At 35.2% G+C, this 13,287-nt stretch overlaps 1 protein-coding gene across 1 annotated transcript in view; it reads left to right on the top strand.

Moving 5' to 3' along the window:
• Positions 1 to 13,287, top strand: part of HPSE2 (heparanase 2 (inactive)) — a gene marked incomplete at its 5' end in the record, with an annotated part of 616,756 nt that overhangs the window by 41,583 nt on the left and 561,886 nt on the right. The window contains one exon of the mRNA XM_029932351.1: positions 12,113 to 12,274. Within this exon, the coding sequence (XP_029788211.1) occupies positions 12,113 to 12,274 (162 nt within the window). The remainder of the gene's footprint in view (positions 1 to 12,112; positions 12,275 to 13,287) is intronic.

Below are 13,287 nucleotides of genomic sequence, written 5' to 3'. Positions count from 1 at the left end.
GTCTTTCATCCATTTTGAATTTATTTTTGTGTATGATATATGAAAGTGGTCCAGTTTGATTCTTCTGCATGTTGCTCTTTGGTTTTCCCTAAACCATTTGTTGAAGAGACTGTCTTTTTTCCATTGGATATTCTTTCTTGCTTTGTTGAAGATTAGTTGACGATAGAGTTGTGAGTTACACCACATTTTAATATGGAACATTGTAAAATGTTATTGAAAAACCTAAAAGAAGACCTCATGGAAATGCATAATATAATGGATAAGAAGACTAAATACCTTGAAATTGTCTCCAAATTAATTAATAAATCAATGCAATCCAAACTCTTACAGGCTGTGTGTGTGTGTGTGTGTGTGTGTAACTTACTTCAGGTTGATCATCTCCATAGATGCAGAGAAAACATTTGATAAAATTTAACATCTATTCATGATAAAAGCTCTTGCCAAACTAGGAAGAGTAAGGAACTTTCCTAACCAGATAAAAAGAATCTGTAAAAATGCTGTAGTAATGTTATTCTAAATGATAAAAGAATTAATACTGTCTATCTAAGATTGAGAAGAAGGCAGGATATTCGTTGTCACCACTGTTATTTCATTATACTTGAAGTCTTAGCCAGCACAGTAAGGCAAGACAAAGGAATGAAAGGCACACAGATTAGGAAGGTAGGCCTAAAACAGTCTATATTTGCTGATAACATGATAAGACACATTGGAAAATTCCGAAGAATCTAGAAAAGTTCTTAGGACTAATGTTGAGTTTACCAAGGCTGCAGGATACCATGTCAATATACAAAAGTGAATCATATTTGTATAAATGTACTTACAATGAACATTGGAATTGGAAATTTACCAAAAGTACCATTTATCATAGCACCAAACATTATAAATATAACAAAATATATGCAGAATATTTATGCTGAAAACTAAACTAGAACAGTGGTCAAAGAAGTTCAATAAATGAAGAGAGATATATATAATGTTTATAGATTAGAGGACTCAGTATTGTTAAGACATCACTTCTCCCTAATATGTGAGGTATACATTCAATTCAGTCCTAATGAGAATCACAGAAAACTTTTCTATAGATATATGTCTATTAAAATATGTGAATATGGGGTGCCTGGGTGGCTCAGTTGGTTGAGTGTCTTGACTTCAGCTCAGATCATGATCGCATGGTTTGTGAATTTGAGCCCCACATTGGGCTTGCTGCTGTCAGCATGGAGCCTACTTTGGATCCTTTGTCTCTTCCTCCCTCTCAGCCCCTACCCTGCTCATACACTCTCATACACTCTCTCTAAAAAATAAACAAACATTAAAAAATAAAAAAACATACGTAAACACACACACACACACACACACACACACACACACACACCCCACCCACACACATACGTACATACACACACAAGAACTAGAATAGGCAAAAACAATCTTGAAAAAGACGAACGGTTGGAAAACTCACATTGTCTGATTTCAATAATTACTACAAAGCTACAGCAATGAAGAGAGAATGGTATTGGTAAAGGAAAAATATGTAGGTTAGTGGAACAGAATAGGGAGCTTAGAAAGAGACGCACACAAGTATTGTTAACTGATATTTGACAAAGGCGCAAGGGCAATTCAATGCAGAATGGAAGTTTTTCAAACAAATGGTGCTGGAATGATTAGAAGTTCCTATGTGAAACGAGGAACCTTGATACATACCTCACACTACAAAAATTAACTAAAAATTGATCAGATATACATAAGTATAAGACATGAAACTTATAAAACTTCTAGAAGAAAAGGTAGGAGAAATCAGTATGACCTTATAATTGGCAGAAAGGTTTTAGGTATCATATCAAAAGTATCCAAAAAAAAGTATGATCCATAAAAATTTGGTAAATTTGACTTACCAAAGTTAGTATCTTTTGCTCGGTGGGTGAAACACCCTACAAAGAGAATGAAAAAGTAAAGCCATAGACTGGGAGCAAAATTTTAAAATTACAGATATGATAAAGGACTTGTATTTAGAACTTACAAAGAAATCTTAAGATTAAAAAAAATCTCAGATTTAAAAATGGGCAAAAGAGGGGCACCTGGTGGCTCAGTTGTTTAAGTGTCTGACTCTTGATTTCTGCTCAGGTCATGATCTTGCATTTCTTGGGTTTGAGCACCACATCTGACTCCACATTGACAGCCTGGAGCCTGCTTGGGATTCTCTCACTCTTCCTCTCTCTCTGCCTCTCCCCTGCTCATGCTCTCTCTCTCTCTCAAAATAAAGAAGTAAACTTAAAAATAACTTTTAAAAATGGGCAAAATATATGAACGTATACTTTACCAAAGAAGATATTTGGATGGAAAATAAGCATATGAAAATGTGTTCAGTTTCATTGTAATTGGGAAATGAAAATTAAAACCACGAAGAGATGCCTATACAAATCAATTGGAATATCTAACAGACAAACAAAAGTGACAATACCAAGTGCTGTTGAGCAAGTGGAGCAACTAGGAGTCTCATCCATTGCTGGTGAGAATGCAAATAATCACTTTGGGAAGGAGTTTGGCTGTCTCTTATTATGCCAAACATATACTTATCATATGACCCTGGAATGTCGCTGCTGGAAATTTACCCAAGCCAACTGAAAATTTATGTTCACAGAAAAATCTGATGTGAATGTTTATAGAAGATGTATTCATTGCCAAAAACTGGGAATGACCCAGATTTCTTTCACTGGGTGAATGGGTAAATTAATGGTGGTACATCCATCCACTATAATAATATTTAGCAATAAAAAGCAATGGACTATTGGATGAATCTTAAATACATTTTGTTAAGTGAATGAAGCCATATTCTGAGGACTACATGGTTATGATTCCTTTGATATGACATTCTGAAAAAGATAGAATTATAGGGACGAAAACCTTGAATCAAAAAACAACAGATCAGTATTTGCCAGGATGAGAATGGAGGGAGAGATTGATGAGGAAGGAGTAGCATAAGGGGATTTCTTGGGTGATCAAAATGTTTTGTGTGGTAATGTGGTGCTAGTGCATACTCAATTCTATGCAGTTGTCAAAACTCACAGAACCTGTCAATACCATAGAGTGAATTTTACTGTCTTCAAATTTAAAAAAATCAAACAGGATGTTGGGGAAACCAGTGATGGAATGTAGATTTACAAATGAATCTGTTTGTATTACAGTGAATGACAGAACTATACTGAGGGCTCAGAAAAGAAAGGCTGTGACCTAAGTAGCTTTGTTTTGACTGGGTTCTGTAAGGCTAATGAAAAAAGGAATGGAAAACAAAAAACATTGTTCTTGGTAAGTTTGTTTCTCATAGAGGTATTGATGAGCAATTCTGAAACCACATTTATACTACTGTTAAGGAAATAAATATATTTTAGTTGAGGACAAGCAGGTTTCTCAATGTTAGAAAAAAGAAATTACAAATGAGCAAATGGAAATGCTATAATGAACCCTTTGGTACCGAATTGCAGTTGGAGACATCAATATGAACTTATGTGGGTTTTTTTTACCTTTTAATATGTAGATAGATACAGTAAATATAGCTATATCTGTAATACATTTAGTATGTAGTACTAGTTCCTAGTTCTGTCTACTGAGAGGGTCTAAAAGTAGTGACACCTCAGTAGCAATGAGCACATGTTGTGCCCAAATCTTCACTTTTAAATGTCATTTTCAGACTAAAGGAACCAGGGCTCCTTGGAAACGCCTGTGATTCCAGGATTAGGGCAAGGAAAATACAAGATGTTCCTGGAACATTTGTGGTGTTAGAAAGTAAGGAGTAAGTCAAAGGAAACAAAAGCTGACCTGAAAGAGCTACAAATAGCTAAAGCTGGAACAATTTTTGCAACAACATAGATAAATATGATGACTTAAAAGATAAACACTTGTAAGTCCATACTAATTTAAACAATAAATAAATAAATGGAGAAGTGACAACTATCCCTTACAGAATTAATGAATGTAGAAGGAATGAGAAAAATAGAAAAGCAACATTGGAATACCAAAGGAATCATTGGTGTAGGCAGGATCCACTAATGAATGCTAAAAGTAGTGGTTAGAAGTTTACAGATGTGTGCAATATTGCGTGGCCTCAAATTCTCTCCTATAAAATATTAATTACAAAGGCAAAACAGTAACTTAATGGTGAAAAACCTGTCAGACTACCTTAACCAAGTGATCAAGGTTAACATCATCTTTAATAAGACCCAGGAATACCTCTGGTATCCTTGCCCCAAATTCATAATTTATTCCAACTATGAAACAACTTTAGTCAACTTAAGCTGAAGGACAGTTTATTTGAACCTAATGAGTAACTGTTGAAAAGTGATACAGTCATGAAACACAAGGAAAGACAGAGACTGTCACTCAGTTCAGAGGATATTAAGGAAACATGGAAACTAATGTAATGTGGGATCTTGGATCAGGTTCTGGAATCCAAAAGGGTACTAATAAACTGGTGAAATATAATAAAAGTCTATAGTTCATCATATCTGTACCAGTGTTAGTTTTTTACTTTTGATAATTGTCCCTTGATTGCCAAAAATGTAAACTAATAATTTTTTATGTATATAAGAAAATCTTACACACCAACATATATACATAAATACACAGACATATACAGCTACATAAGTGTATTACTTATAGGCTTAGGTTGGTGGTTACCTTTCTGAAGGTGGAGAGAGGAAGGAGAATATTATTGCAGACAGATAAATTAAAGGATTTCATGTATTTCTGAACTATTTTCTTTAAACAAATCTGATGCAAATATGGTAAAATGTTTTGCAAAGATAGAGCTGAGTGAGGGTACATAGATGAGTGGGCACTGTACATTTCTCATTTGAAACATTTAATAATTAAAACAAAGTAACAATGAAGGGTTTTTATTTCTCTAAAAGTGATCTGTGAGTGGATTTGTGGATGCTGGCTTGAGTTGCCTGATGTGAGGTACACGGTGTTATGTGGAGTTGAAAAGAAGGGGACAACTGTAAGATATTTTGAAACTGAAGTAGGTTAATTTGGTGACTTGAAGGGATAGGGAGAGAGAAGAATAAAAGATGAGATCAGAGACTAGAGGAATAGGAAGATATGGCTGACTAAGATAAGGACTAGCCATTTGGAAGGAGAGAGTGTAGGCAATGAGTTCTTTGACTTTGGGGTTTATAAAGGCTCTCAGCGCTCTTCTAGCATCTGTGAACGTCTTTCAAGGGTTTGAAGAATAGTCAGAATCTTTCTTTTCCTGCTGCTATTGTAGTGTAGTTGCTACATTGAAGCCAGGAGGGAAAGGAGTGGCTCTAGTTTCATTTTTGATCAGTTAGTGTGAAAATAGCCAAAGCATTCTCTCAGGACTGCACCTTTTTCTTCTGGATCTGGTAATGCAATAGCAGCATGCAAATTATATCAAGTTGTGATGTCTGATAATCTACAGAGAAAACTGAACGTAGACTGTAACAATGACATTGCAGTACCAGAGTTCTAAGGTGATTCTTGTTTTGATTTGATTTGAAAAGCCCTGTATTTCTGGTCAGTTTTATTACTTTAGAAAATGTCTAATTGTGATAATATACACAATAAAATTTGCCATCTTAACCATATTTAAGTGTATGGTTAAATAGTTTTAAGTACATTCACATTGTTGTGCAACCATCACTGTCATCCATCTTCAGAACTTTTTTCATCCTGTAAAACAAACTTTGTACACATTAAACAACAACTCCTTTTGTCCTCCCAGTCCTTCACTGTGTTTACTTTCTGGTGTCTATAAATTTGACCACCCTAGATACCTCATACAAATGGAATTATTCAGTATTTCTCTTTTCGTGACTGGCTTATTTCACTTAGCATAATATCCTTAAGGTTCATCCATGTTGTAGCATGTATTAGGATTTCCTTCCTTTTAAGGCTGAACGATATTCCATTATATGTGTATACCACATGTGGAAGGACTCTTGTACTGCTTTTACCTTTTGGCTATTGTGAATAATGCCACTGTGAACATGGGTATATTATTTTTGTAACTTTTTAACATATATGATTTGCACATGATAAGGTTTACCCACTGTAAGTATGTCGTTATTTATATAAAATGTATAGAGTTGTGCAACCATCATCACAATCCAGTATGAGAACATTCACATGCCAGTTTGGGTCAGGCTTTGCTCTCATACAAGCCTCAGGGAACCACTGATACATTTTCTATCTCTATCAAGGTTTGATTTGCTTTTTCTAGAAATTTTACAGAAACAGAATCATACAATACATAGTCTTTCTGTCTCAGCCTTTTTTCACTTAGTTTATGTTGTCAAGGCTTTCCAGGCCTAGCATTTATCAATAGTTTTTTTTTTTTTTTGATTGCTGAATAGTATTTGACTATATGGATCTACCACATTTTGTTTATCAGTTTACTGGTATATGGATATTTGGGTTGTCTCTAATTTTGGCTATTGTGCACAGTGCCACTATAAATATTCATGTGCAGGTCTTTGTATGAACATACTCTTTTATTTGTTTTGGGTAGATTTCTAGGGGTGGATTTGTTGGGTCATACAGTACATTTATGTTTATCTTTTTAAGAAACTGCTGGGGCGCCTGGGTGGCTCAGTTGGTTAAGCGTCTGGCTTCCGCTCAGGTCATGATCTCACGGTTCGTGGGTTTGAGCCCCGCATCGGGCTCTGTGCTGACAGCTCAGAGTCTGGAGCCTGCTTCAGATTCTGTGTCTCCCTCTCTCTCTGACCCTCCCCTGCTCATGCTGTCTCTCTCTGTCTCTCAAAAATAAAGACATAAAAAAGAACTTTAAAAAAAAAAAAGAAACTGCTAAAGTGTTTGTACAAATGGCTGTACCATTTTACATTCCCACTAGCAATGTATAAGGGCTCCTGTTTCTTTACACTATTGCTAACACTTGGTATGGTCAGTCTTTTGGATTATAGTCCTGCAGGGGTTAGCACCTCATTGCATTTTAATTTGCATTTTCCAAATGACTAATGATTTGAGTATCTTTTCATGTGCTTATTAGCCATTTCTATATCTTCTTTGGTGAAATAATAGTTTTAGATGTCTTGCCCCTTTTTAATTTGGGTTGTTAGTCTTTTTATTAAGTTGTAAACATTTCCTTTATAGATTTTATCATATATATGATTTTCAAATAATTTCTTTCAGTCTGTGCCTTAGCTTTTTATTTTCTTAATGGTGTTTTAAAAAGCAGAACCTTTTACTTTTGGTAAAATTCAATTCATTATTTTTTTCCACTGTGAATTTTACTTTTGGTGTTACAACTGAGAAATCTTTACCTAACTTAAGGAAACAAAGACATTTTCCTATATATTCTAGAAAATTTATAGGTTTAGTTCTTGTATTTAGGTCTGTGATCCATTTTGAGTTAATTTTTTGTGTGTGTATGATGTGAGGTAAAGATCTAAGTTCTTTTTAAACTTTATTTTGAAATAATTTTAAATGTATAAAAACGTGCAAAAATAGTAAGGAAGTTAACTATAGACCTCATTTGTATTTTACCAGTTTTTATATGTATTCATTTCTTCTTTCTGCTTGTAATTCTATGAAATTTTACTATGTGTATGAATTTGCATAACTAATACAACAATCAGAACACAGAACTGTTGTACCACCCACAAGCAACAACCTCAGGCTACTTGTTTGTGATCTATTCCCTAACAGTATAATTTTGTCATTTTTAAAATGTTGTATAAGTGGAATCATACAGTATATCACAATTGAGATTGCCTTTCCTCCCCTATTTTTGGTAATTTCTGTTGTCTTATTTTGCTATTTTATCTTAAAAATTCTCAATTTTGTTCATCTTTTCAATGAAGCACTATTTTGTTTCATTGATTTTTGCTGTTGTTCCCATTTTTTATTTCATTGTTTCTTTGTTTTTTATTTTAGAGAAAGAGAGAGAGAGCATGTGAGCAGAGGAGAGGTACAGAGGGGGAGTGAGAGAAAGAATTTTAAGCAGACTCCATGCTTAGTATGATATGGGGCTTGATCCCACAACCCTGGGATCATGATCTGAACCAAAATCAAGAGTCAGACGCTCAACCAAGTGAGCCACCCAGGCGCCCCTTATTTTATTGATCTCTATCTGAAGAGAAATCAATAGAAGTCTTTACTTTCATCTTTGTTTAATTTTTTCTTATTTTTCTAGTTTCTAAGTGGCTCTGAGCTGTCAGCATAAAGTCCAACGCATGGCTCAAACCCATAAACCATGAAATCATGACCTGAGCTGACATCAGATGTAAAATAATTTTCCATTTTGTCACTTTTCTTTGGGTGGACTCTAGATGATTAGTATCCTATGAAACCATTACAGGTGAAAACCATATAAAAATATATAATACTACAAGTAGAGTATTATAATAATAAAAATAGTAATAGCTATCTTTTATACAGTTATTATTATGTGGCATGCATAGTGCTAAATCTTCAATGATTCTTTACAGTAACAGTATGAAGAAATTGAGGCTTACAGAGGCATTGTTGTCTGTCACTTCTGCCACTAATAAGTGATCACCAAGCCAGAATTTGAACCAAGGTCTGCTTTAATTCCAACTCTTTACTATGCTGCCCTTGGCTGGGATGGAATTCAGGGTGGCTATGTTACTTCCTGTATTCTGGATGTGCTGGTTCTCTTAATTTGATCTAAGAATTACATTAATCTTTTGGCAGCAATATTGTATATGGCAGCATATCACTGTCTTACATAAAGCTTGTATGGAACGAAAACCTACAAAACTTAATAAGATCTTAAATATTTTAGCTTGTGTCTGGTCTGGACTTTCCCTCTTATGTAATTACTTTTCACTATAAATTGCAGGACTTTGTGTTCCTGTTTGTGTCTTGGGGATTTCAACTTAAGTTGTAGGTTGCCAAGATAATTTTGAATTTTGAATCTGTCATCTGTAATATTAACTCTTTTTTTCAGATGTATATAGCCACATACATCTTTGATAAGTATTCTTTTGTGTGTCTGTTTATCTAGTCTTTGATACAATTTCAAACAAATTGGGGGTGAATAAAGAATCTATATAGCATATCTATTTTTCTCCCCAAACTTTGTTGTGTACATTTCTTTTTTTTATGTTTGTTTATTTATTTTTTTTGAGAGAGACCGCACGAGTAGGGGAGGATCAGAGAGAGAGAGGGAGATACAGAATCTGAAGCAGGCTCCAGGCTCTGAGCTAGCTGTCAGCACAGAGCCTGATGCAAGGCTCAAACCGTGAGATCATGACCTGAGCTGAAGCCAGATGCTTAACTGACTGTGCCACCCAGGCGCCCCTGTTGTGTACATTTCTAAAGTCTCAGACATATGTTTGTTCATGCCCGTGGGTTTCTCTTCTTACTATTATTAAGATAATATGATCACTGTATTTTAAAGTTCTGGTTGGAATGATGTTGAGGCTATTTGTTATAATTATTGATTTCTCTGCCTTCTGAGCAATACATTTATTCCATAGGAGATAGAGAGTTTGGTAGGTGTTCTACTTTTTATTAGACTCCTATTAGAAGATATCTGAATAATTGAAACTCCTCTTCACTCTATATAATATGCTTTGGCATAAGTTTTGTAATGTTTTCTGGGAAAGTATCATACATATTTCTTTTCTGGATAGTCTACCTATGGTATGCTGCTGTTATAGTATAATTAGGTTTTTCTCTTAATTTCCTCACTTTTATTATTTACTGTAGTTTACTATTAAATTTAATAGTTTCTATATAAGAGTAACCTTTGGGAGGATCACTGAACTTGGCTTTGAAAATTACTCTTTTGGGGGACTGGCCATCCACTGTGAACTTGAGCAAGTCACTTAAGCTTTGTGGATCTCAGGGATCTACATATATACAGGAGGGATACTAATTTTATTCTTTATCTTTTAGGATTTCAAAAATAGGTCAGGATTTTAAAATTAGAAACTGATATCTCACATACAAGAAATCAAAAGATGGGCAGTCTAGGACAAGTATGGTAGCTGTTGTAGCTCATTAAAATCTTCTTTCTGATCTTCCAGTTCACCATCCTTTGTGTGTAGTCCTTTGCTCTCTTACTTCTTGACTCATTGCCACAAAATAGCTACTTTAACCCTAGGCCTCACATCTATGTTTTAGACACAAAGAATGGGAAAGGTAACAGGCTGAAGGACAAAAATCATGGTTTTCTCTTAGTGAGGTTTTGTCACTAAGGTTAAGTCCCTCTAAGGATGTCTGCCTACAGCTCATTGACCAGAACTATGTTACATGTCACCTGTTTCTTCGAGGAAAGCTGGGAAATTGTTTATTTTTGTGTTTTAGTTTCTGCAGTAGAGGAAAGCAAAGAAGGGATTGTGTTTGGGTTTAGGTCAGCTAGTCAACAATATCTACCACATACATTCATAGGATTATTAAAAGGATTCAATGGTACAGTGTAATTAATATGTTTTCCTCTTGCTTTCTATTGATGATTTTAAAAACAAGAGTATGTCTTGAATTAATTTATTCTAATTTTGTATTCAAGCCTCAGAAAATCTATAAGTGTAGTTACTTGAATGTTAAATGAGTTCAGTTTATTACCTATAGTCTAGAAATGGGCATGAATATGTTTAGGAATAGATATTTCATTGTTTTCAACCAGCTCCCCTGTCTTTATCCAAGATGAAGTGAGAGCCATCCCCACATCTGGCTAATCTTTGTGCACTACACAATCCTAACCCTCATTATCATGCGTTTGTCTTTATATCTGGGCTTCTCTATTATAGGGCTCCATTGATGGATTTGAGGATTATTTGTCTAGAACGATGTCCCACCTTTGATGCCACATGCCCTATTTTCTTTTTGAGCATTGTTTAAACTCTTTTCTATTGCTCCCATTAACATGGGCGTTAGTTTTTCCTTTCCAAAGCCATTGGTGTCAACAGTGGCAGAACATATGTTTTTAGCAGTTTCTCCCAAAATCTTTCAATTTGCTATGTAAAACTTGGAAGTTTCTAGAGCTATCATCCAGATTGCTTCTGATAATTAATTGTTTATAGATAATTAGCTGAATTATATTTTAATTTGCAAAAATAAAAATAATAACTTTAGGGTATTGAAGTTCCTTGCTAATTGGGAAATAGTCTAGGTGACTCTTTGTTTTTGAGGAAGACTATTATTCTGCAGAATATTTCTGCTTTGAGTAAAAATCATATTGAAGTCTAAAAAGCAGCCTGTCACTAATGGGAAAATAACTGGGAAAGAAGCAGATCTGCAAAGTGACTCTAGTCCTACTCTTGCTTTCTTCACTAACCTACAAAATGCTTCTAGATTTAAAGAGTTATTGGGGCACCTGGGTGGTTCAGTTATTTAAGCATCTGACTTCAGTTCAGGTCATGATCTCATGGTTCATGAGTTTGAGCTCCACGTTGGGCTCTGTGCTGACAGCTCGGAGCCTGGAGCCTGGAGCCTGCTTCAGATTCTGTGTTTTCCTTTCTTTCTGCCCCTCCCCTGCTTGCATGCTGTCTGTCTGTGTATCTCTCTCTCAAAAATGAAATAACATTAACAATGAAAAAAATTACTAATGAGTCAGAATGCAACTAGAGGCAGTTGAAAAACAGCAGGAGAAATCCTGAGCAGTTAAGGATAGAATGGTAGCCCTAATTTGAGCTGAATAGTCCGGCTGGTAAATTTGAAAGCAGGTCACATATCCTGAATATATATGAAGGAGCTATCACCTGGTCCTACAGCATGAGGTAGAGGAAATAATCATAGTCCCTAGTTTACAGACAAAGTTGTATTATTTTTTTCCATGGAGAATGGTAAAAGATGTTAAGAAAAGGCCCCAGGAAGTAAATAAGTCCTGGAGGTAAGCTTACAGGAGAATGGAGGAATGAGAATCTTAAATGAAGTCAGAGTGAGGTAATAAAACAGAAATTGCCAAAGGATTTGGAAATGACTAGAGAAACCTGCAGGATGTATCACGAAGTTGGAGACTTTAGGTTTATTACTTATGAATCTCTTCATTCTGATGAAATATGGTAGTTTGTAAATTCTGTCATTTTGGGTGAAACAAGACTTTGATGTGCATATGGTTTTTTGTTTTGTTTGTTTTGTTTTTGCTGCCTGCCTTTATTTCTTTTTGTAGACATTGTTCGAAGTGATGTTGCCTTGGATAAACAGAAGGGCTGCAAGATTGCTCAGCACCCTGATGTTATGCTGGAGCTCCAGAGGGAGAAGGCAGCTCAGATGCATCTTGTTCTTCTAAAGGAGCAATTCTCTAATACTTACAGTAATCTCATATTAACAGGTAAGGCTATTGGCGTAGTCTGGAATCTTAAGCAGTGTAGATTGATGGCCTCTGTTAGTTAACAACTTGATGTTTGGTAGACACTAAAGTGGGATCTAGATGAGCCCATATCTGTCTGTCTCCATCTACTATATCCCTTTTTAAATTGTGATGACTTTTGTTTTCCTATAAAAAATATTTCTTGTAGTTTGCAGATGTATTTTGGCTTGAAGTTATAGGCAACTCAGCATGTGTGTTCTCGAAAGACAGAACCAATGAAAACCTAATGAAGCCTTGTAAAAATATGACTTTTTAGATGTGTGCCAGTGGATTTGAAAGAATTACTAAATTTGGTGTCTAAGAAGCAGCTATTTTCCTCTTTCTGTGTATGCCCTTTCTATGAACCCAGTGAACATAAAGATGAAATGTAAAAGAGATAATGATCCACAGGCTGAGCTGAGAACGTTCTATTCCTGGTGGAGTTTGAAAATATCTGGAGAATTTGATTTTCTTTTTAAGAGCAAAGAGGCTGTGAGACAGCCATACTCCCTTACATCCTTGGTTCAAGGAGGGAAATGAATTTGTGCGAGAGCTCAAAGGAGAAAAAACTTTTTGCAAGGCTGCCTGCCAGCTTTGCTGGTAAAAAGCAATGGGAGTTGGATGCTTTTGTCAAGTTTTGGAGAAATTTCTAATAGCAGACTCTACATGTGAGAATAATGGAGGACTTGAGATGGATTAAGAAGAGAAGTCTAAGTTACTTCCATTTTCTTGAGGGCATGCAAGACATACCTGCATTATACTGATGTAAATAAAGTTTAACAAATCAAAAACGTGTTTTTCCTTGTTTATGAATATTTAATATCCAAAAGATGGAATGTCTGAGAGACTGTGAACAGCTCTTACTTATTTTTATAAACTCTAAGTTAGGGCAATTTTAAATTTTTTATAGGCTTCCTGGCATTTCACCAGGAACTGCTGAGTGGCAACCAAATTGTTTTACTTCTGAAAAAGCACAAGTCTCTTCCACCTTTTCA

Source organism: Suricata suricatta, chromosome 2, assembly GCF_006229205.1.
Source record: "Suricata suricatta isolate VVHF042 chromosome 2, meerkat_22Aug2017_6uvM2_HiC, whole genome shotgun sequence".
In the NCBI taxonomy this organism is placed as follows: domain Eukaryota; kingdom Metazoa; phylum Chordata; class Mammalia; order Carnivora; family Herpestidae; genus Suricata; species Suricata suricatta.
This window is presented reverse-complemented; position numbering and strand designations above follow the sequence as displayed.